General features: G+C 44.0%; 1 protein-coding gene across 4 annotated transcripts in view; it reads left to right on the top strand.

The window, feature by feature from the left end:
• LOC138304453 (histone-lysine N-methyltransferase, H3 lysine-36 specific-like) overlaps positions 1 to 22,609 on the top strand; it is a 1,084,114-nt gene that overhangs the window by 776,890 nt on the left and 284,615 nt on the right. For all 4 annotated transcript variants that reach the window (XM_069244523.1, XM_069244520.1, XM_069244521.1 and 1 more), the window contains one exon: positions 11,935 to 12,058. In XM_069244523.1, coding sequence (XP_069100624.1) covers positions 11,935 to 12,058 — 124 coding nt within the window. The remainder of the gene's footprint in view (positions 1 to 11,934; positions 12,059 to 22,609) is intronic.

Raw genomic sequence — 22,609 nt, 5'->3', positions numbered from 1 at the left:
TGTATATAGAATTCATGACGGGAAATTAATGAGGGCGGAATTGGAGATTCTTTTGGTTGATGTTTCTAGTAATAATATTCCTTACGATATAACCCCGGCTTGTATTAAGTTATTTAAGAATATGTCACTGCCAATAATTATGACCTGTTCAAATTGAATTATATGGGCACTTTTGAAATAGTGAAAGCCTTTTCCATAAATGGAAATGTCTGCCTATATCCGCCTATATCCATTATGGGGAGTTTAGCTGTAGTAAAACTGTCAGAAGTATCACTTTTAGGTTTCGTTTTTTTTTTTTTTCATTTTCCAGTGTTCCAAATAGTTCTTAGAAAAATTGAATTCAAGTGGACTACAACTTTACTAGAAAAAAAAAGCAAGTTTGTTTAAAACTCAATTGACTCCAATTCATTGAAGAAGACGGGGAGCTAACTTTGCCACATGGAAGTTTATATTATCCGGCTCCCATAATAGACATCCTAGCTTGATTTAGTAATCCTTTGAGTACCCCTAATTTTGACAATTACCTATTTGAAACAATGATTCTTGATTTGGGTAAGTATCTACCTTGCTTTTCAAAGATAGTTAAACTTCCCAAAATGACATATTATAAGGTTGTCCAAAATTACATTTTTAAGGAGTACATGATACCGGACAGCCACGTTAATTGGAAGCTTGTAGACTGAAAAGATGTGAGTTTGTTGGTTTCTAGTGGTGAAATTAGTAAGAAGGATAGTCTGGGGTTTAGTAGTATTACTAGTTTTAAAATTAATTCAGTCTGGAAACTTGAAAAAGGCAGCTGAGATTCTAGATGGTTGGATTTTGGTTTAGCTTTATTAAAATCAAACCTACAGGATAAAGCTGAGACCACTTTGAGAAAGTTTTCCAAGCAAAATGCGATAGGTGTAGGGTGTTGGTATACAATTCTTCTCCCTCTCTTCTCTTCCCACTTAGATAAAACTGAATAAGAGATAGGGTTTACATTATCTTTGAGTGAAAGGTCTGAGATCTCTCACTATAGCTATAAGATTTTTAGACCAACACATTTAAGAAGGATTGAGTTTTTCCACTAGATGATTACTGTATTATTCTCCCAATGTTTTTAACGAGTTGAATCCATCCTTTCCTAATAGCTGTTTCAGATGTTAGCAAATTGAGGGGGGGTTCAGAAGTTCGGGAGAGGAGAATCTGCGTCATAGCTGCCTGTCCTTATCTTAGAGTATTCCGGGATCAGCTTTTCTCCTTTTAAATGATACGTTGAGGAGTGAAAATATGGTTTTGTAATTTAGAGCAGCATGCAGTCACTTTATTTGTTGTCAATGGATTTTTTTCTTAGTTGAATTATGGTAGATAATACCACAGTATTATACCAGTTTTTTAAATGTGTTTTTTGTATAGTAATCGGAGATGTTATTAGGGGTTTCATGTAATTGATCAGCATATTGTAATATTTTGTATATATATGTTCGGTGGCATATGTTGCCGCAGATACACATGCTGTGCATTATACTTCTGCCATCTAGTGTTGGGCTCGGAGTTTTACAAGTTGTTTTTGTTCGAAGAAGTGTTTTCGAGTCACAAGATCGAGTGACTCCTCCTCTTTGGTTCCATTGCACATGGACATCAACTCCATGTTAGATTGTTTTCTTTCCGCTGACGGGTGCGGACGTGTTTCCTTTCGCTCCGAAAGTTCGAGTTGGAAAACTTTGAAAACGCTTCATTTTCGTCGGTTTTGTATTGATCGGGTTTACATCTTCCATCAACACATCGGTACCGTCGGAGAAGACAACTCTACTCGCCTTTAGGGGCGCACGCCCCCAACTCGGGCCTAGTTGGGCCTACCGCGTGGAAGCCTTATGGATCGGACTCCATTCTGATTCTGTCCTCGGTGCCACGCAAAATATCCTTATACAAACCAACATCTCGTCTGTAATATTTGCCTTTCCCCAGATCATCCGGAAGAAAATTGTGAGTCTTGTCGATCCTTCCGGTCCAAAAAGACCCTCCGAGATAGGAGGGCATGAAGACTCGATGGCGTCCAGAAGCTCCTAACATCTCGAAGTCAAGGAGGAAGAGATCATGCAGACAGCAGTCTCCCTTCGAGGTTCTAACTCCGAACAGGAATCCGAGGAAGACAGACCGGTCACAGCAGGACAGCATGTGAGTACGCCTGCCCCTGTACCATCACAAAGACAAAAACATAAGGTCTTGGGTTCGCCACTGCCGGAAGGACATGGCTCGGCCCGAAAAAAAACTACCGGTAACCAAACTACCAGTTCAGCGCAGAAAAAGGCCACTCCTACAAAACCATCGGAGGCAATAAAAAGTTCAGTGTCCGACTCCAGCAAACACAATTTTTTGGAGTAGAGAATTCGGAAATCCCTTTCGGAGCAGAGATCATCCACTACACCATCTTTTTCAATACCGAAAAAGCCGGCCTTGGAGCCGAAAATAGCAGGTTACACAGAGGAGCATGGACTTTCAAAGAGACTAAAAGAAAGCCACAAAACCTCTGAAGAGGAGTCTCAAGTACAGCCAATACTTGAAGTAATGGACGAAAGGCAAGCCAGGATTCATATCCACAAAGAAAAGGGCATAATCCTAACAGCACCTCCTCTAAAACCTAAGAGAAAGCTAGACTTTCAGGAGAAGTTGGACACTATGCAGCCTCCAGCTAAAGTGCCAAAGCCAAAGGAGAAACCACCACCTCCTCAATTTTCTCCTCCTCATTCTCTTCCACACCTGCATACCTCTCCTCCTACCAGTCCTACAGCAGTGCAGTCACCATCACACTCTTTTGACTCACAAGAGGACAATGTAGATCCATGGGATCTTTATGATCCAGATCCCATTCCTAGCAATGACTCAGACAGCTATCCCTCTAAGTCTTCACCTCCTGAGGGATAGTACTGTGTACAATCAGGTTTTAGCTAGGGCTGCATAAATGGAAGTGTCTGCCTATATCTGACTATATCCATTATGTGGAGTTTAGCTGTAGTAAAAATGTCAGAATTCTCGCTTTTAGTTTTATTTTTTTCATTTTCCAGTGTTCCAAATAGTTCCTAGGAAAATTGTATAAAAGTGCTGTAAAACTTTACTTGGAAAAAAACCCAGCAGGTTTGTTTAAAACTCATTTGCCTCCAATTCAGTGAAGAACACTGGAAGCTAACTTTTCCACATGGAAGGTTATATTATCCAACTCCCGTAATGGACATACTAGCTTGATAGTGCCCAAATTTTGACAGTTACCAATTTGAAACAATGATTCTTGACCTGGGTAAGTATCGATCTCGCTTTTCAAAGATATTTAAACTTCCTAAAATGACATGTTATAAGGGTGTCCAAAATTACATTTTTAAGGAGTACAAGATACCGGACAGCCTCGGTAAATGGAAGCTTGTAGACTGAAAAGATGTCGGTTTGTTGGTTTCTAGTGGTGAGATTAGTAAGAAGGATAGTCTGGGGTTTAATAGTATTACTGGTTTTAAAATTAACTCAGCCTGAAAACTTGGATAAGCCAGCTGAAATTCTAGATGGTTGGACTTTGGGTTAGCTTTCAAGCGTTAGCTTTATTAAAATCAAACCTACACCAGCTGTTAGACTGGAGGGGAAATCTGAGACCACTTTGAGAATGCTTTCTAAGAAAAATGCGAGAGGTGTAGGGTGTTGGTATACAATTCTTTGTTTTAATAACCAACTCCCTCTCTTCTCTTTCCACTTAGATAAAACTGAAAAAAGCATAGGGTTTGCATTATCTTTGAGTGAATGGTCTGAGATCTCTCACTATAGCTATAAGATTTTTAGAGTACCACATTTAAGAAGGATTGAGTTTTTCCAGTAGATGATTACTGTATTATTCTCCCAATGTTATTAACAAGTTGTATCCATCCTTTCCTTATAGCGGTTTCAGATGTCAGCAAATTGAGGTGGGATTGGGGGTTCAGGAGAGGAGACTCTGCGTCATATTATTGCTGCCAGTCCTTATCTTACAGTATTCCGGGACCAGCTTTTCTGCTTTTAAATGATACGCTGAGGAATAATCTTAAACCAAATGGCACACTGCCCTGTTTGGATATGTTAAGAATGCGATAACTTTGTCTTGCGCAGAGTGTAACTTTACCTTTATTTCGATGTCTATAGCCTGTTCTCTGATTTTACAATGGTGGAGATCTTCAGACACTCTTGCCTCTCTTCTTGGAAGGCAAGAATGAACCAGGTAAGGGATTTTGATTGAGTTCCTGCAAAGAACAATCAGGAAGAAAAATAAAACATAAGATTGGCAAAATTACAGTTTTGTAATTTAGAGCAGCATGCAGTCACTTTATTTGTTGTCGATGGATTTATTTCTTAGTTGAATTATGGTAGCTAATAACATAGTATTATTTCAGTTTTTGAATGTGTTTTTGTAAAGTAATTGACCAGTATATTATAATATAATATATATATATGTTCGATGGCATGTGTAGCTGCAGATACACATGCTGTGCACATCCCGCCATCTGGTGTTGGGCTCGGAGTGTTACAAGTTGTTTTTGTTCAAAGAAGTCTTTTCGAGTCACGAGACCGAGGGACTCCTCCCATTTCGACTCCATTGCGCATGGGCGTCGACTCCATCTTAGATTGTTTTTTTTCCGCCATCGGGTTCGGACGTGTTCCTTTTCGCTCCGTGTTTCGGGTCGGAAAGTTAGTTAGAATCTCGGAAAAATCGTCGGTATTGTTTGCGTTCGGTATCGGGTTAGTTACAACAGATCGACACCGAATTGAGAAGAGCCCCGGTGGCCCTTCGGGGAATTTTCGATTCCCGTCGAGGCCTGGTCGGCCCGGCCATGTGTCTCTTCCAGGCTGATGGAACGGACCCCAATCCGCTTCTGTCCAAAATGCCATAGCAAGTATCCATATACAGATCAACACCTGGTCTGTAACTTGTGTTTGTCACCGGAACCCAGGGAGGATACTTGTGAGGCCTGTCGAGCGTTTCGGTCGAGGAAGACACTCAGGGACCGAAGAGCAAGAAGACTGCAAATGGCGTCAGCGCCGACAGGACAAGGGTGTTTCGAGGAGGAGGAAGAAACATTCTCCATCCAGGAATCGGACTCGGAGGAGGTCGACCCCGAAGAAACGCCGAAAACCGTGAGTAAGACGTCGAAACAAAAAACTCACGAAAAGACTGCCAAAGCCCAGGGGACGCCACCGCCAACAGGCCATGGCTTAACCCGAAAAGTAGGTGACCGTCCATCGGCACCGAAAAAGTGCGAGCTGGTGTCGAAGTCATCCGACTCCGGTCGAGATACAGGCACGCAGCAATCTCGGGCCCGAGAGAGTGGCTCCGAATAGATTCGGCACCGATACAGCGGCACCGAAGTTGGTCGGCACCGAGAGGGCACGACGCCGAAAAGAAAAAATATTTTGTCGGAGCCGAAGAAAGCAGCAGAAAAGGTTTCGGTGCCGAAACATCCGGCATCCAAACCGAAAATGTGTTCCTATTCAGAGGAACAAGGACTATCCTCTCAAATGAAAACACACAGATTTGAAGAGGAATTGCAAACAATAGAGCCAGATCACACGCAAAGGCGGCTCTTTATTCAAAAAGATACAGGGAAGATCAGCACTCTTCACCCAATCAGAATGAAATGAAAACTTGCCTTCCAAAACAAGGACAAGGACAAACAGCCTCAAGCAAAAGTGGCTAAACAAATAACACCACCACCATCCCCACATCACTCTCCACAACTATCACCGGTAGCCACTCCACCAATGATGCAATCCCCAACACATACGGGGATGAGTCAAGATGACCCTGACGCATGGGACCTTTACGACGCACCAGTGTCAGACAATAGTCCTCAGTGCTATCCAGCAAGACCCTCGCCACCTGAGGATAGTACAGGCTACATTCAAGTGGTATCAAGGGCAGCAGCATTTCACAATGTCAGCCTTCACTCAGAACCCATTGAAGATGACTTCCTTTTTAATACACTGTCGTCTACGCACAGTCAATATCAAAGTCTGCCAATGTTGCCCGGAATGCTAAAACACTCCAAACAGGTGTTTGAGGAGCCTGTCAAAGGGAGAGCCATCACTCCAAGAGTAGATAAAAAATATAAACCGCCACCAACAGACCCAGCGTACATCACACAACAGCTATCACCAGACTCTGTTGTAGTTGGAGCAGCGCGCAAAAGAGCCAACTCTCATACCTCAGGAGACGTGCCACCTCCAGATAAAGAGAGTAGAAAATTCGACGCGGCAGGCAAAAGGGTGGCGGCACAGGCAGCAAACCAGTGGCGTATTGCAAATTCGCAAGCTTTGCTAGCCAGATATGATAGGGCCCATTGGGACGAGATGCAACACCTTATTGAACACTTGCCAAAGGAGTTTCAAAAAAGAGCACAGCAAGTGGTCGAAGAGGGACAAAATATCTCCAATAATCAAATTCGATCAGCAATGGATGCTGCAGACACAGCTGCTAGAACTGTCAACACAGCAGTAACGATAAGGAGGCATGCATGGCTGCGTACATCAGGATTTAAACCAGAGATACAGCAAGCTGTGCTGAATATGCCATTCAACGGACAGCAGTTGTTTGGGCCGGAAGTGGACACTGCAATTGAAAAAACTTAAAAAAGACACTGACACGGCCAAAGCCATGGGCGCCCTCTACTCCCCGCAGAGCAGAGGCACATTTCGGAAAACACAATTTCGAGGGGGGTTTCAAGGGCAAACCACAGAAGCCACAACCTCACAAACAAAGCCCACTTACCAAAGCCAGTATCAGCGGGGAGGTTTTCAGGGACAATATAGAGGAGGACAGTTTCAAAGAAACAGAGGAAAGTTCCAAAGTCCCAAAACTCCTCAAAACAAACAGTGACTTCAAGGTCACAAATCCCCAACACATAACACCTGTGGGGGGGAGACTAAACAAGTTTTACACACATTGGGAGGAAATAACAACAGACACTTGGGTCTTAGCAATTATCCAGCATGGTTATTGCATAGAATTTCTCAAATTCCCTCTAAACGTCCCACCGAAAACACACAATATGTCAAAACAACATATAGATCTTCTAGGACTAGAAGTTCAAGCATTGCTACAGAAAGAAGCAATAGAGTTTACTCACTGTACTTCCTGATACCCAAAAAGGACAAGAGCCTGAGACCGATACTAGATCTCAGAACATTAAATACCTACATCAAATCAGACCATTTTCATATGGTTACTCTACAAGACGTAATCCCACTGCTCAAACAACAAGACTACATGACAACACTAGACCTAAAGGATGCATATTTCCATATAACAATACATCCTTCACACAGAAAGTACCTAAGGTTTGTATTCCAAGGGATACATTACCAATTCAAAGTGTTGCCATTCGGAATAACAACTGCGCCAAGGGTTTTTACAAAATGCCTGGCAGTAGTAGCTGCACATATCAGAAGGCAGCAAATACATGTGTTCCCATACCTAGACGATTGGTTAATCAAAACCAATGCGCTAAAACGGTGTTCACAACACACAAAATATGTCATAGAAACCCTACACAAACTAGGTTTCTCAATCAACTACGCAAAGTCACACCTGCTGCCGTGCCAAACACAGCAATACTTGGGAGCAACAATCAACACAGCAAAAGGGATTGCTACTCCAAGTCCACAAAGAGTACAAGCATTTCACAATGTAATACAAACCTTGTATCCAAAACAAAAAGTACAAGTCAAAATAATACTGAAACTACTAGGCATGATGTCCTCATGCATAGCCATTGTCCCAAATGCAAGGTTACACATGCGGCCCTTACAACAGTGCCTAGCATCACAATGGTCACAAGCACAGGGTCAGCTTCTAGATCTGGTGTTGATAGACTGCCAAACATACATCTCGCTTCAATGGTGGAACAGTATAAATTTAAACCAAGGGCGGCCTTTCCAAGACCCAGTGCCACAATACGTAATAACAACAGATGCTTCCATGACAGGGTGGGGAGCACACCTCAATCAACACAGCATCCAAGGACAATGGAACATGCAGCAAAAACAGCTACACATAAATCACCTAGAACTGTTAGCGGTATTTCTAGCGCTGAAAGCATTTCAACCCATGATAACCCACAAATACATTCTTGTCAAAACAGACAACATGACAACAATGTACTACCTAAACAAACACGGAGGGACACACTCAACACAGTTGTGTCTCCTAACACAGAAAATATGGCATTGGGCGATTCACAACCACATTCGCCTAATAGCACAATTTATTCCAGGAATTCAGAATCAGTTAGCAGACAATCTCTCACGGGATCACCAACAGATCCACAAATGGGAGATTCACCCCCAAATAATGAACACTTACTTCCAAATTTGGGGAACACCACAAATAGATCTATTTGCAACAAAGGAAAACTCAAAATGCCAAAACTTCGCATCCAGGTACCCACAACATCAGTCTCAGGGCAATGCGCTATGGATGAACTGGTCAGGGATATTTGCTTACACTTTTCCCCCTCTCCCACTCCTTCCATATCTTGTAAACAAGTCGAGTCAAAACAAACTCAAACTCATACTAATAGCACCAACATGGGCAAGGCAACCTTGGTACACCACACTACTAGACCTGTCAGTAGTACCTCATATCAAACTACCAAACAGACCAGATCTGTTAACACAACACAAACAACAAATCAGGCATCCAAATCCAGCATCGCTGAATCTAGCAATTTGGCTCCTGAAATCCTAGAATTCGGACACTTACACCTCACACAAGAATGTATGGAGGTCCTAAAACAGGCTAGAAAGCCTACCACTAGACACTACTATGCAAATAAATGGAAAAGGTTTGTCTATTACTGCCATAATAATCAAATTCAACCCTTACACGCATCTACAAAAGATATAGTAGGCAGTGCTTTAAATGGGCCGGTACTCTCCGGTACTGAGTACCAGCACTTTTTTATTTTGAGAGGGAGAGTACCGGCTTATCTCAAGAAAAATGTAATACTTTTAATTGGAGAGTACCGGCACTTCTGAGAAACAAGCAGGTACTCTATTACAGAGTACCTGCACTTCTATTTTTCCATTTAAAGCACTGATAGTAGGATATTTACTACATCTGCAAAAAGCAAAACTAGCTTTCTCTTCCATAAAAATACATCTTGCTGCAATTTCAGCTTACCTGCAAATTACGCACTCAACTTCATTATTTAGGATACCAGTCATAAAAGCGTTTATGGAAGGCCTAAAGAGAATTATACCACCAAGAACGCCACCAGTTCCTTCATGGAACCTCAACATTGTCTTAACACGACTCATGGGCCCACCTTTTGAGCCCATGCACTCTTGTGAAATGCAATACTTAACGTGGAAAGTTGCATTTTTAATTGCCATCACATCTCTAAGAAGAGTGAGTGAAATTCAAGCGTTTACCATTCAAGAACCATTTATTCAAATACACAAAAATAAAGTTGTTCTACGAACAAATCCCAAATTTTTACCAAAAGTAATCTCACCGTTCCACTTGAATCAAACGGTAGAATTACCAGTGTTCTTCCCACAGCCAGATTCTGTAGCTGAAAGAGCACTACATACATTAGACATCAAGAGAGCACTAATGTACTACATTGACAGAACAAAACTAATTCGAAAGACAAAACAACTATTTATTGCCTTTCAAAAACCTCATACAGGAAATCCAATTTCAAAACAAGGCATTGCTAGATGGATAGTTTGGTGCATTCAAACCTGCTATCTTAAAGCTAAAAGAGAACTGCCTATTACACCAAAGGCACACTCAACCAGAAAGAAAGGTGCTACCATGGCCTTTCTAGGAAATATTCCAATGAACGAAATATGTAAGGCAGCGACATGGTCTACGCCTCATACATTTACCAAGCACTACTGTGTAGATGTGCTAACTGCACAACAAGCAACAGTAGGCCAAGCTGTACTAAGAACATTATTCCAAACTACTTCAACTCCTACAGGCTGAACCACCGCTTTTGGGGAGATAACTGCTTACTAGTCTATGCACAGCATGTGTATCTGCAGCTACACATGCCATCAAACGGAAAATGTCACTTACCCAGTGTACATCTGTTCGTGGCATTAGTCGCTGCAGATTCACATGCGCCCACCCGCCTCCCCGGGAGCCTGTAGCCGTTTAGAAGTAGATCTTAAACATTTGTAAATAGATTACTTGAAACTTTATTATGTACATACGCATTCACTCCATTGCATGGGCACTATTACTAGCATACACAACTCCTACCTCACCCTCTGCGGGGAAAACAATCTAAGATGGAGTCAACGCCCATGCGCAATGGAGTCGAAATGGGAGGAGTCCCTCGGTCTCGTGACTCGAAAAGACTTCTTCGAACAAAAACAACTTGTAACACTCCGAGCCCAACACCAGATGGCGGGATGTGCACAGCATGTGAATCTGCAGCGACTAATGCCACGAACAGATGTACACTGGGTAAGTGACATTTTCCATATATTGTTGGCCGCAAGCATTAGCTTTATTAAAATCAAACCTACACCAGCTGGTAGGCTGAAGGGGAAAGCTGAGCTTGGTGATTACTCCCCGAAGTGGAGCATAGCATTTTCCAGCGGGGAGGGGGAGCCCTGGCTGGATCTTCTTTCCAAAATCAAGAATTCACAGCTGCAATACTTCAGTGTATTGAAGTGCCCAAGAACACTGAATGCTGTCTCCAGGAGATGCATTCAAGCTACAGTGGAGCATGGCACTCCTGTACCCCTTCCAGCCTCTGCCTCTTCGGCTCCAAGTTCTTAAGAAGATCAGGATGATTGAGTCAGTCATCCTACTGACTCCGGATTGGCCCATGAGTGTGTGGAGTGTATGAGATGGGTAGTGCCAGTATGTTGCTCCATTCTTTCACTTATGGGGTGAATGAACCCCAAAGTGTCCCCATGGCCCCACCTAGCTGTGTGTGCGAGCAATATTGTGAAATCTTACAAATCCTTTCTGGTACCTGGGGTATATTATATAGAAGAGGAATCTGTGGTTATCCACCAGAAAGAGCGTTACTTAAGGTAAGTAAAGTATTCTTTTAGAAGTTCCTCTGTTTTTTGAGAACTCCAGGATGTTTGCTCATGATTTCTAAATCTAGACCAACTGTGGCCCTGCTTTCAAATTTACTGGAACCTAAGAAGCAGACCTTCCTGACACCTTGCTCCATTCAACCAGTGGAAAGTTAAATGGATAACTAATACATGCCTCAGTTGTCTATCCGCTTCATTGTAACTCGTCTGCCAGTTTTTTTCATTTTTCTTAGCACATAATGTTCCTTAGAATGCTTGGGTTCCACTTGTTACACCCTTCCTGAGGAAGAAAGTAAGGAAATTAACTCTGATGGGAAAAATTGTAGGAGTCACCTACCATCTCCACATAGGTAGTTGGCTCCTCTGCCTTCCTCATTTAAAATGTAGAGGACAGCATCAATAACTGTGGCTGTTTTCGTTATATAACTTGATTGAGATCTGATTTGGCTGACATTTCCATGTCCCGCTTGGAATATGTTACCCTTCACCTGGAATTAAAAATAGTCCTCTTACACCCCAACCCTATCTAATTTCCATACCATCTTCATCTGTCCAAACTATTGTGACTAATTTGTAAAAAATGCGTTGTTGAATAACCCCCTGTTTCGGCATGGTTTAAATTTCTTGAGTGTCTCATCAGCCACTCTACTGAGTTGTGGTGGAACTCCTTGTTTTTGGGCAAGGGACAGATGCATGTTTTGCGAATCAAAGGCCAAAATACAAAGTTCTGTGATGTTGGTTTTCTTTGTAACAAACCTGCAAAATATCACAAATGAATGGATTTAATATTTTCAGGTATTTTCAGGAGATAAATTTTCCTATGAAGAGAGAGGGTTAATTCTCAGTTCTTATGCATTTTTTGGTTTGTTCCTACTGTAGATGTGCGAGAAACCCGGGGAGCTGCTACTGTGCGAGTCTCAGTGCTGTGGGGCTTTCCACCTAGAGTGCTTGGGAATGACAGAAATCCCAACTGGCAAGTTTGTCTGCAATGAGTGTTCTACAGGTAAGTTCAAAACATAATACCCACTAATTGCTTCCAGGATTTGTTGTTACCAGGTATACAGTGTACAAGTTTTACTCTGAGCTCAGAAACATTTTTGGGACATTAGACTGTGTGTTATTATACAGTTTCCTTTTCTAAAAATCCTGTGAATAATTTAATTTGTGTTTCCAGTTGTGGATTTTTGTGGGTTTGCTGGATATTGTTTTGAAGATGTTGATTTTGAAAGAGTTCAGAGTAGGTCAAGATGGTCTTTTGAGAAAAACATCTCCATGGTGCTTCTTTCAATACTTCAGGCATTAATTCCCCTCATCTTCCAGCTCAAAGGGCAGATGGTTATCTGCAAAGTTGATCTTACCTTCACAGTACATTTTACTCCAGTGAAGAACTGATTGGAAAGCTATGAAGGTATAATTGACAATGTTTAGGACCTCAAGCCTCTATCAGTAGTCTAGAAAATCCTTCAAACTCACTCCATTTACCATAGAATGCCAGACTTCTACAAAATACCCACTCTGACCAACCTTACTTGTATCACTACTGTAGGAAGCTGGCTCTGTATATTCTATACCAAAGTAAGGTATAGTGTGCATAGAGTCCAGTGGATCCCCAGAGGCTTTACAGAGGCAAAAGTAGATCATACTAATGCTCTCTGTTGTGGTACTGTGATCGAGGAGTTAGGCTTATCAGAGGGTAGTGCTAAGCATTTGTTGTACACACACAGGTCAAGAAATGAGGAAGACACTCAATGACTAACTCAAGGCCAATGTTTATGTATCAAAAATATACTTTGTTACTTTATTTCTAGAAGCAAAAGGATCTTTGTTGCAAGTAAGTACAGCTTCAAGAATGTATCACTTTCAAGAATCAAATGCACTTTGTTTGGAATTCACGGATAAAACAGTTTTCAGTTAAGTAATACTTTTCAATTTCAAAAGTAGACAGTGCAATTTTCATAGAAAAGCAATGCAGTCCTAGGGAAGGAAAAGTAACAACACAGTTTGCAGGTAAGTACTTGACTTACGATCCCAGTCTTTAGGGGTTAAGGTGTCCACAGGGCAAAGTTTAGAAAGACACCAAGAGTGTATCATCAGCAACACAAGGCCGGCTGGAAGCAGAGGTCAAAAGTGGTGTCAAGCGCCCAATGGAATCCTTTGGAGACTGGGGGCACTTAAAAAGAAACAGCATGCATGTAAGTACACACGTCTTCAGGTCACAGACCAGAGGGGTAAAGATCAGCACCAGAGGAGAAGGGAGGCCACAGGTCCACATCAAACACACACCCCAGTGGCACAGGGTGGCCGGGTGCAGGGTGCAAACACAGCATCAGGCACCCAATGCTTTTTAATGGAGGAACCCCAGGGGTTCAGGCTTGGTCCAGGGAGTCGGCTGAAGAAGACCAATGAATGGACAGGTTAGTAGAAAGCCCACTGGCTGTTGCTGGACTGTCGGTTGGGTTCCCCAAGGCTAGTGTGCTGCAGGTGCAGGGGTACATTTAGGCACTGAGAAATCTTCACCCGAGCCAGTGGTGGTCAGGGGGTCCACTGGATATAGGCTGCAGGCATTGTCGTGTTGGTCAGGAGGGATCAACCCAGTGTAGACTCGAGGTCAGAATCACCTGGGGACCTTCTCTGGACTGGTGGGCCAGCTGGACTCGGGACGTGGACGTTGGGTGCAGAGTGGACAGGACTCGCGGAGGTTTCTTTGTGGACAGGGCCACTGTCCTCAGGATATCTTGGTCCTTGGGTAGGCAGGTAGTCCTCTGGGGGTTTGTAGAGGTCACTGGTCCTCCAGGATGCATCACCTCTTTGTAGTCAGAGTTTTAAAGCTGCAGACAGGCTGGGAGAGCTGGGGCCAAGTCAGTTGTCTTCTCTGCTGGAGCTGCTCTTCAGCCTTTCTTCTCCTTTCAGGTCGCGAGGAATCTGAAGAGCAAGGTTCAGGGTGCCCCTAAATACTAGATTTAGTGATGTTATAGGGGTCAGAGCGCAGTAGCCGGTGGCTACTGGCCCTGAGGGTGGTTACACCCTTCCTTTGTACACTCCCTGTGGGGAGGGAGGCACATACCTAACCCTGTTGGCTAGTACCCTCCAAAACATGATGGAGGATTGTGCCAGGAGGGGTTCACCTCAGCTCTGGGCAACCTAGGGGTGGTCCCAGCTGCGGTAGACACTCCTCTTGTTTACTAATTTTCCCGCCAGGTCTGCTGCCAAAAGTGGGTCTTGGTCTTAGGGGGTGGGGTGAGGTGGAGGGGGTGTACACATTTCCTCTAGGTGGAATGCCCTGAGTCAATAGAACAAAAGGCAGGAGCCTTTGAGGCTCACTGCCAAGCGTTGCTATTCCTGCAGGTGGGAGTTGTGAAGCACCTCCACCCAGAGCAGACTTTGTCCCTGGTTCCTGGGAGCACAAAGGCTCTCACCCCATGGGATCAGAAACAAGTCTCGTTGTGGCAGGCTGGCATAGACCTGTCAGCCAAACACTAAAGAATTGGGAGAATTCCAGAGGGCATCTCTTAGATTCCCTCTGTGTGCATTTAACAATAAATCCAACACTGGCATCAGTGTGGGTTTATTGAGCTGAGAAGTTTGATACCAAACTTCCCAGCATTCAGTGAAGCCATCATGGAGCTGTGGAGTTAGTAATGAATGACTCTCCCTTCCCATGTACTCAATATGGCTACACTGCACTTACTGGGTAAGTCCAGAATGGACTTAGACACAGACAGTGAATTGTGAGCATGGCACCCAGAGTGGGATGCCATGTCGACCTTACCTTTTTTTATCCAGTGCACAGTCTGCAATGACAGTGTGCATGTGTTTGGTGAGGGATCCCTTAGGGTGGCAGAATACATGCGGCAACCCTTGTAGTCCCTCTGTGGCCACAGGGCCCTTGGTACCACTGGTGCCTTTTACAAGGGACGTAGCTGTCTGCCAGGGGTGTGCCAATTGTGGAAGCTTTTTGGGAAAGAACACAGGTGCTAGGGCCTGCTTAGCTGTTTTCTCAACACACACACAGTTAAGTTGGCATCAGATATCAGGCAAAAAGTGGGGGTAACCATGCCAAAAGGGGCACTTTCCTACAACTGCAACCTTTTACTCTGGGCTAAATGAGTGGTGTGGCTTTACTTGATCTGGCAAGACATACATTCCAGGTTCATAATGCCATACAATATTGGAGACTGTAGGAGTGCTGAGGACCACATTCTTGAAGCTGATCAGATTATTCAGCCTGATTATCTGCAGAACTTTTGTTTATTACTTGTAGTCTGAGTGGTACCTCCACTGGGGTCATAAATTCTTTGTCTGATTTCACTCAAGTCACAGGTCCGGGTGTCGTCAAATTTGCAAAGCTGATATCTCCTTTGGCAAGTCAGTGGTTTGCCGATGAAATGCTGCCGATTAATGTGACAAAGCTCTGTAGAGGACTTTCAATTCTTCGCAAGCCCGGTGCATCTGCTGCGGTCACTAAAACACAAGCCAACCCTCATTTTTTAAAACAAGCTACAACAGCCTTTATATTTAGCACATCTCCTATTTCCGGATAACCAGAGTTCCTTGCAGATGCGAACTGCATAACCAATTGGCTCCCATAAGAATCTTAATGCATACACTGGATCTTCCTTCCCCCTCTTAAGCTAAAATGGAGGAATATTTGCTCCACAACAAACCTTGAAGTATATGGAAGCACATGTTATCTCACAAATAGAGCATTATATTTCATAAAATGAAGTGACTTACTGATTGTCTCCTGAAGTGACCCTCACCTCATACAGCTACATTTCTAGCACCTGTGGTAAACCACCCCTCAGTGGTTTTTAAGAGCCTTAACACATGGCATGCTTCTTGCTTTCCCAGAGAATGAAGAAGCATTGAAGGTGCAGGAGCAGACCGCCCTTCAAGAGATATTGTCAGTGTGACTTGAAGTACCGCTTGGTTGACCTCCACAGGCCCTGTAACCTGTCTCTCTTCCCAGAGCACAAAACTGTGATTCCTGCTCAGGCCTCAGGAGCAACAAGACTCTTTGGCTTCAGTGAGAGGGGCACTGAGCCCACAACAAAATGTACTACTTGTCTTCTGAGATGCCAGACGTCTTCAGCGAAGTTGACCTGCTGGGTGCTGAACAAGTGGAATACAATAAGCTTTCTGGCATACCAGCACATAAGCCTAGCCCAGAGGTCATTGGCTCTGACTGTTCAAAGCCAGAGAAGGAGGAAATCAGAGTAAGAAGAAACATTTGAAGAATCTTAGACTACCTCAGGAGATACTGTGTCTCGAACCAAGTCAGTGCCAAAAAGGGCTAGTATGGTTGACACTAAGGGCCTGATTACAACTTTGGAGGAGGTGTTAATCTGTCCCAAATGTGACGGATATACCACCAGCCGTATTACGAGTTCCATAGGATATAATGGACTCGTAATACGGCTGGTGGTATATCCGTCACATTTGGGACGGATTAACACCTTCCTCCAAAGTTGTAATCAGGCCCTAAGAGTCAAAAGACACATAATCTGCTGTGTGGCGAGGCCGAACACAACCCCCATAGCGGTGTGGTGTTGAGCTCCGTTAACAAACCATTGCTTTGTTCAGGATCGCCACCATTGTGCTCTGGTTGGCGGGAAGGCTTAGCTGTTGAGACAGGATCCATTCAGAAGCCCCAGCCCCCACATCGGCCTTCAAGGCCGAAAGCACACCTTGACACAGACCTGTCGAAGCTGAAATCAATGAATATTCTGAAATCAGCAGAGGCAAACCACAGTGTCATCCAGCGTGCTGCTGCCTGTCATAAGATAGATTTTCATGTTCCACCAAAAGATGATGATTTCCTGGTTGAGACACTGTCGAGAATAAACCATTACCTTCAGTTTTTCCCTATGCTAAAGAGGATGGGCAAATCTGCACCAGACATTTTCACAAAGCCAGTCAAATCCCAATTTTTAACACCCAGAATTGGAATCAAGCTTAAGCCTGCACTTTCAAATTCCCTTTACATTAGAGGGGCATGTCCCCCTAGACTTCCTGGTGGTTTCCACCGCCCATAAGAGTGCAGCAACCCAAGCCAGAGGTTTGATACTTCCCTACTGATAAGGAGAGTAAGCTTATTGATGTGTCTGGTGAATAGGTGGCAGTCGATGTTGCTACACACTGGTGCATCACCAAATCTGATAGAGACATCTAGCCACAGATTCCTTACTTTAGAGTCTTCACCAGGCACGAGCCTGGATCAGGAAACTTTTTTCCCATAGCATATCAGCACGTTGGAAGTGGGCATCGCACAACTCAGTATCAACATCATCCGCCGGATGGGATGCCAGGGGAGTCCATATGACCCCCTCGCCGACGTCAGTTCTTTTTTTCCACAATTGCAATGTGGATCCGGTTAGTCGCCCTGTTTGCAGCCTACTTTGATGTTTTCAAACCCTGTAAGTCCTGTGGATGTCAGCTACGGACCTCCACTCGATTTGTATGTAGTACCTAGGTGAGCACCATGATGCCAAAGAGTGTGCCGCCTTTCGTCAGCTTAAACCGAAGCCTGTGCTGGAACGTCGTTTGAAGTTTCTGGTGACATGGATATCAGAGCTGTCCCGGTCTTCCCATCGCTCAAGGTCTCCTTCTCGAACTGACGTCCATTATCTGGCCCATTTGAGGAGTCGTTCTTGTGAACGCCATGCTCCCACATGTCATATCTGATGGAGGATGCAGTAGTCTAGACATCTGTGGCATGCATATTTGTTCTGCTATACGCTCTGTGAATACAACTTGTGTTCTTGAATGTTTCTTTCATTCTTTATGAGACTCACTGACAAAAATCTTGCTTACGTTTCCGGACAAAATCGGGAGCAATCTTACTTCTATGATTCAAGATTACCAGCAGTCAGCTAAACTAATCATTCACTGTGGTATGGGTACTACTGACACTGTGAGTCAGGTTATGGCTTCCTCGGTTGTGCTACTTCGCCGTGCCTGATTACGTACCTCAGGAATTTCAGGTCCAAGCCACATTGATTGACATGCTGTTTGATGGTGCCAAATTATTTGGGACACAGTCAGACTCAGCTTTAAGGCATTTTCGTGACAGTAGGGGTAGAACAACAAATTTGCTTGGTTCCTCTCTACCATTTGGCCTTGTTCATAACTCCTGTACTGAATAGAAAGGTGTTATTTGTCTTTACGTATTCCACAGAAGACCCATGCTTCAGCAGTGCTGCGAGGCCTTTTCAGTTCCTTTTTTTCCACACTTGCACTTTAGAGTCTTCAGTTATATATCTGTTACAACCTAATTGTGGCACCAGATGGGTGTACCTGCATTCAGCAGGTGCTGTTTTTCCCTAAAAGTATTATTGGTGTATATAGTGCCTTGGAACCCTATGGGGCTTTTCATGCCTGATGTTCAAGGCTACTTTCATTATTGTCATTACTTATTGTAAAGTGATGACTTTCCACTTCACGTTTGTCGATAACAGCCTCTTAGAGGGTTATCATGTTTTAATACACCTGATTTACTTTACTTTACTCTGAAGAAAAGCTTGTACTTGAGAGTTGTTACCTTTATGATATATACCATACTCTAAGTGGAGTGTTTGAGTATTTGCTTGTGTACTAGTGAGAATTCATATATGTGTGCACAGTTGGGATTCCTTAATTTGTGGGCTATTACTCTTTCATTTGAGGGTACAGAGCTGCTCCCTCAGCAGAGAGTTCGTTTTTCTAACTTGTGAGATTATGGAATTATACTAGTATCCCTTATAGGGAACTTGTAATATTAACAGCTCCTTGGGAGTGTAAGTATATTGTTTAATCACTGTTCAAATAGATTTCTTTATAAGGATTCTACAGCACTAAGGGTGCCTATTTACGAAGTCCTTCTTTTACTGTCAAATAAGGTAGCTGTTGATCTACACTAATTGTGGTGTACGTCTACGTTTATCTATGATATGGTAGTATATGTGTTTCTACTTTTGGTTCATTGGATACTTTAGAACCCAGAAAGTATCTTCTTGTAGACTTTAAGACGTTCATTGTTCGATCGTAAATGTTTTATATTAGATAGCTATCACAGTTTGACAGATTTTCTGCTCTTTGGTGTAGACATTTGTATGGTGTCGATATGTTCTTGGAATATTATTCTTTTCTTTTCCTGAGTTATGTCAGTTTATCATGGGTCCTAATTGAGACATATCTCGCTGTAGATCCTATTCAGTCTATTGTATGGAATAATTCATATTGTTGACGTTTTATGAGTTGTTCTGTTCTTGGGCACTTGCCTTCAAGACTTTCTTGTTTTCAGAAGGGTTTTACCCTCTTCTGGGGTACTTCTTCTCTATGAAGATCTTTATATCTGTAGTGCTTGAGGAGGTTATATGTTAATACCCCATCTAGGTACAACTATTTTCAAAATGTACCTGACTCTAGTTGTAGATTGGGTTCACACTTTAGGAAATGTCATCATAAAACGGAATATACAAAATCTGACAGATTCTTTTTATTTCAGAATCTTATAAGTTTTCTAGTTCATCTGTAGATGAATCTTGATCATTATAAGAGTCACATAATCACCTTAGTTTCTGCCACACTACCAAGGTCCCTTTTTCATACTTGATCTTTTATTCAGCCTTTTAAATAAATAAATATATTTTGTTGGTTACTACATAGACGTTTGTTTGTTACACTCCTATGTCAGTAGGTATATATATTGAAAATATCTTAAAGATGTTTTTATCATCTCTTGCTACCTTTCCTGGGGGAAAGTATATGTTCGATGGCATCTGTCGCTGTAGATACACATGTTGTGCATAGCCCGCCATCTGGTGTTGGGTCGGAGTGTTACAAGTTGTTTTTCTTCGAAGAAGTCTTTCGAGTCACAGGACCGAGGGACTCCTCCTCTTTGTCTCCATTGCTCATGGGCGTCGACTCCATCTTCAATTGTTTTCTTTCCGCCATTGGGTTCGGACGTGTTCCTTTCGCTCTGGGTTTCGGAACGGAAAGTTAGCTCAAAATCGGAAAATTACGTCGGTATTGTTGCGTTCGGGATCGGGTTAGATAGCATCGACATCGCATCGATACGATAACATCTCCGTTGCCCTTCGGGGTAGTTTTCGATCCCCCGTCGGGGCCTGGTCGGCCCGACCGCGTGTGACATCGACGCTGATGGAACGGACCCCTTTCCGTTTCTGTCCTAAATGCCACAACAAATACCCATATACAGACCAACATTCGGTCTGTAACCTGTGCCTGTCGCCCGAGCACAGGGAAGAAACTTGTGAGGCCTGTCGTACGTTCCGGTCCCGAAAAACACTCCGTGACTGCTGAGCCAGAAGACTGCAAATGGCGTCCACGCCGACAGGACACCGAGATTTCGAGGAACAAGAAGAAGTAGAAGCCTTCTCGATCCATGAATCGGACTCGGACGAATTCGACGACCATGAAACAGTGAGTAAGACGTCGAAGATAGCACATAAGAAAACTGACAAGGCCCAGGGGACGCCACTGCCATCAGGCCATGGCTCAACCCATAAACTCGGTGACCGACCATCGGCACCGAAGAAGGCCGAAATAGTGCCGAGATCGTCCGACTCGGGTTGAGACACAGGCACCCAGCCATCTCGGGACCGAGATATTGCTGCCGGCAAAGATCGATGCCGAGATAGCGGAGCCGAAGCTGCTCGACGCAGAGACAGCGGCACCGAGGAGGATCGACGCCGAGAGGGGTCGACTCCGAAAAAGAGGAAAGTCGCCTCGGAGCCGAAAAAGAGCGTGGACATGGTTTCGGTGCCAAAACGACCCGCAACCGAGCCAACTACTGGTTCCTATTCAGAGGAACAATCACTGTCCTCTCAAATGCGAAAGCATAGATTCGAAGAGGAATTACAATCCACCGAGGTGGACCACACTCAAAAAAGGATTTTTATACAGAGTGGAACAGGGAAAATAAGCACCCTTCCCCCTATTAGGAGGAAGAGGAGACTGGAATTCCAACAAGAACAAACACCACAAACAAAACTGGTGAAGAAGGTAACTCCGCCACCCTCTCCTCCACCTGTGGCTCCCATTTCACCGGCACAGACTCCGTCACATTCACCGGCTCACACAACCTTAAGCCAAGGTGACCAGGACCAAGATGCTTGGGACTTATACGACGCCCCAGTGTCGGACAACAGTCCTGAGGCGTATCCTACAATGCCCTCACCACCAGAAGACAGCACAGCATATTCACAAGTGGTGGCTAGAGCAGCAGAGTTCCACAACGTGTCTCTACACTCTGAGCCTGTCGAAGATGACTTCCTCTTCAACACCTTCTCTTCCACACATAGCACCTACCAAAGCCTGCCTATGCTCCCAGGAATGCTAAGGCACGCAAAGGACATATTCAAAGAGCCTGTCAAAAGTAGGGCAATAACACCAAGGGTGGAAAAAAAATATAAAGCACCTCCCACAGACCCAGCTTTCATCACCTCACAACTGCCACCAGATTCGGTTGTGGTAGGGGCGGCTCGCAAGAGAGCAAACTCCCACACATCGGGCGATGCACCACCCCCAGATAAGGAGAGCCGAAAGTTCGATGCAGCCGGTGAAAGGGTCGCAGTACAGGCTGCAAACCAGTGGCGCATCGCAAACTCTCAAGCGCTCCTAGCGCGATATGACAGAGCCCACTGGGATGAGATGCAACACCTCAATGAGCATCTACCCACAGAACTACAAAAGAGGGCGAAACAAGTGGTTGAGGAGGGCCAAAACAATAACCAGATACGCTCCTCTAACACGGCAGTAACCATCCGAAGGCACGCGTGGCTACGAACATCTGGTTTTAAACCAGAGATACAGCAGGCGGTGCTCAATATGCCATTCAATGAGCAACAATTGTTCGGACCTGAAGTGGACACGGCAATTGAGAAGCTAAAAAAGGACACTGACACTGCAAAAGCCATGGGCGCGCTCTGCTCCCCGCAGAGCAGAGGCACTTTCAACACCTTCCGCAAGACAACCTTTAGAGGGGGGTTTCGGGGTCAATCCACACAACCCAGTACCTCACAGTCAACACCGTCCACCTACCAGGGACAGTACCAAAGGGGAGGCTTTCGGGGCCAATACAGAGGGGGACAATTCCCTAGAAGCAGGGGAAAATTTCAAGGCCCCAAAACACCTACAAACAAACAGTGACTCACACGTCACTCATCCCCTCCACACAACACCAGTGGGGGGAAGAATAAGTCAGTATTACCAAGAGTGGGAGAACATAACAACAGACACTTGGGTCTTAGCAATTATCCAACATGGTTATTGCATAGAATTTGTACAAATCCCTCCAAACATACCACCAAAAACACAAAATATATCAAAACAACATTCGGACCTCCTAGAAATAGAAGTTCAAGCATTACTGCAAAAGAATGCAATAGAACTGGTACCAGATACACAAACAAATACAGGGGTTTACTCACTGTACTTTCTAATACCAAAGAAGGACAAAACACTGAGACCAATCCTAGACCTCAGAACACTAAACACATACATCAAATCAGAACACTTTCACATGGTCACGCTACAGGAAGTGTTACCATTG

This window comes from Pleurodeles waltl, chromosome 7 (genome assembly GCF_031143425.1).
Source record: "Pleurodeles waltl isolate 20211129_DDA chromosome 7, aPleWal1.hap1.20221129, whole genome shotgun sequence".
In the NCBI taxonomy this organism is placed as follows: Eukaryota; Metazoa; Chordata; class Amphibia; order Caudata; family Salamandridae; genus Pleurodeles; species Pleurodeles waltl.
This window is presented reverse-complemented; position numbering and strand designations above follow the sequence as displayed.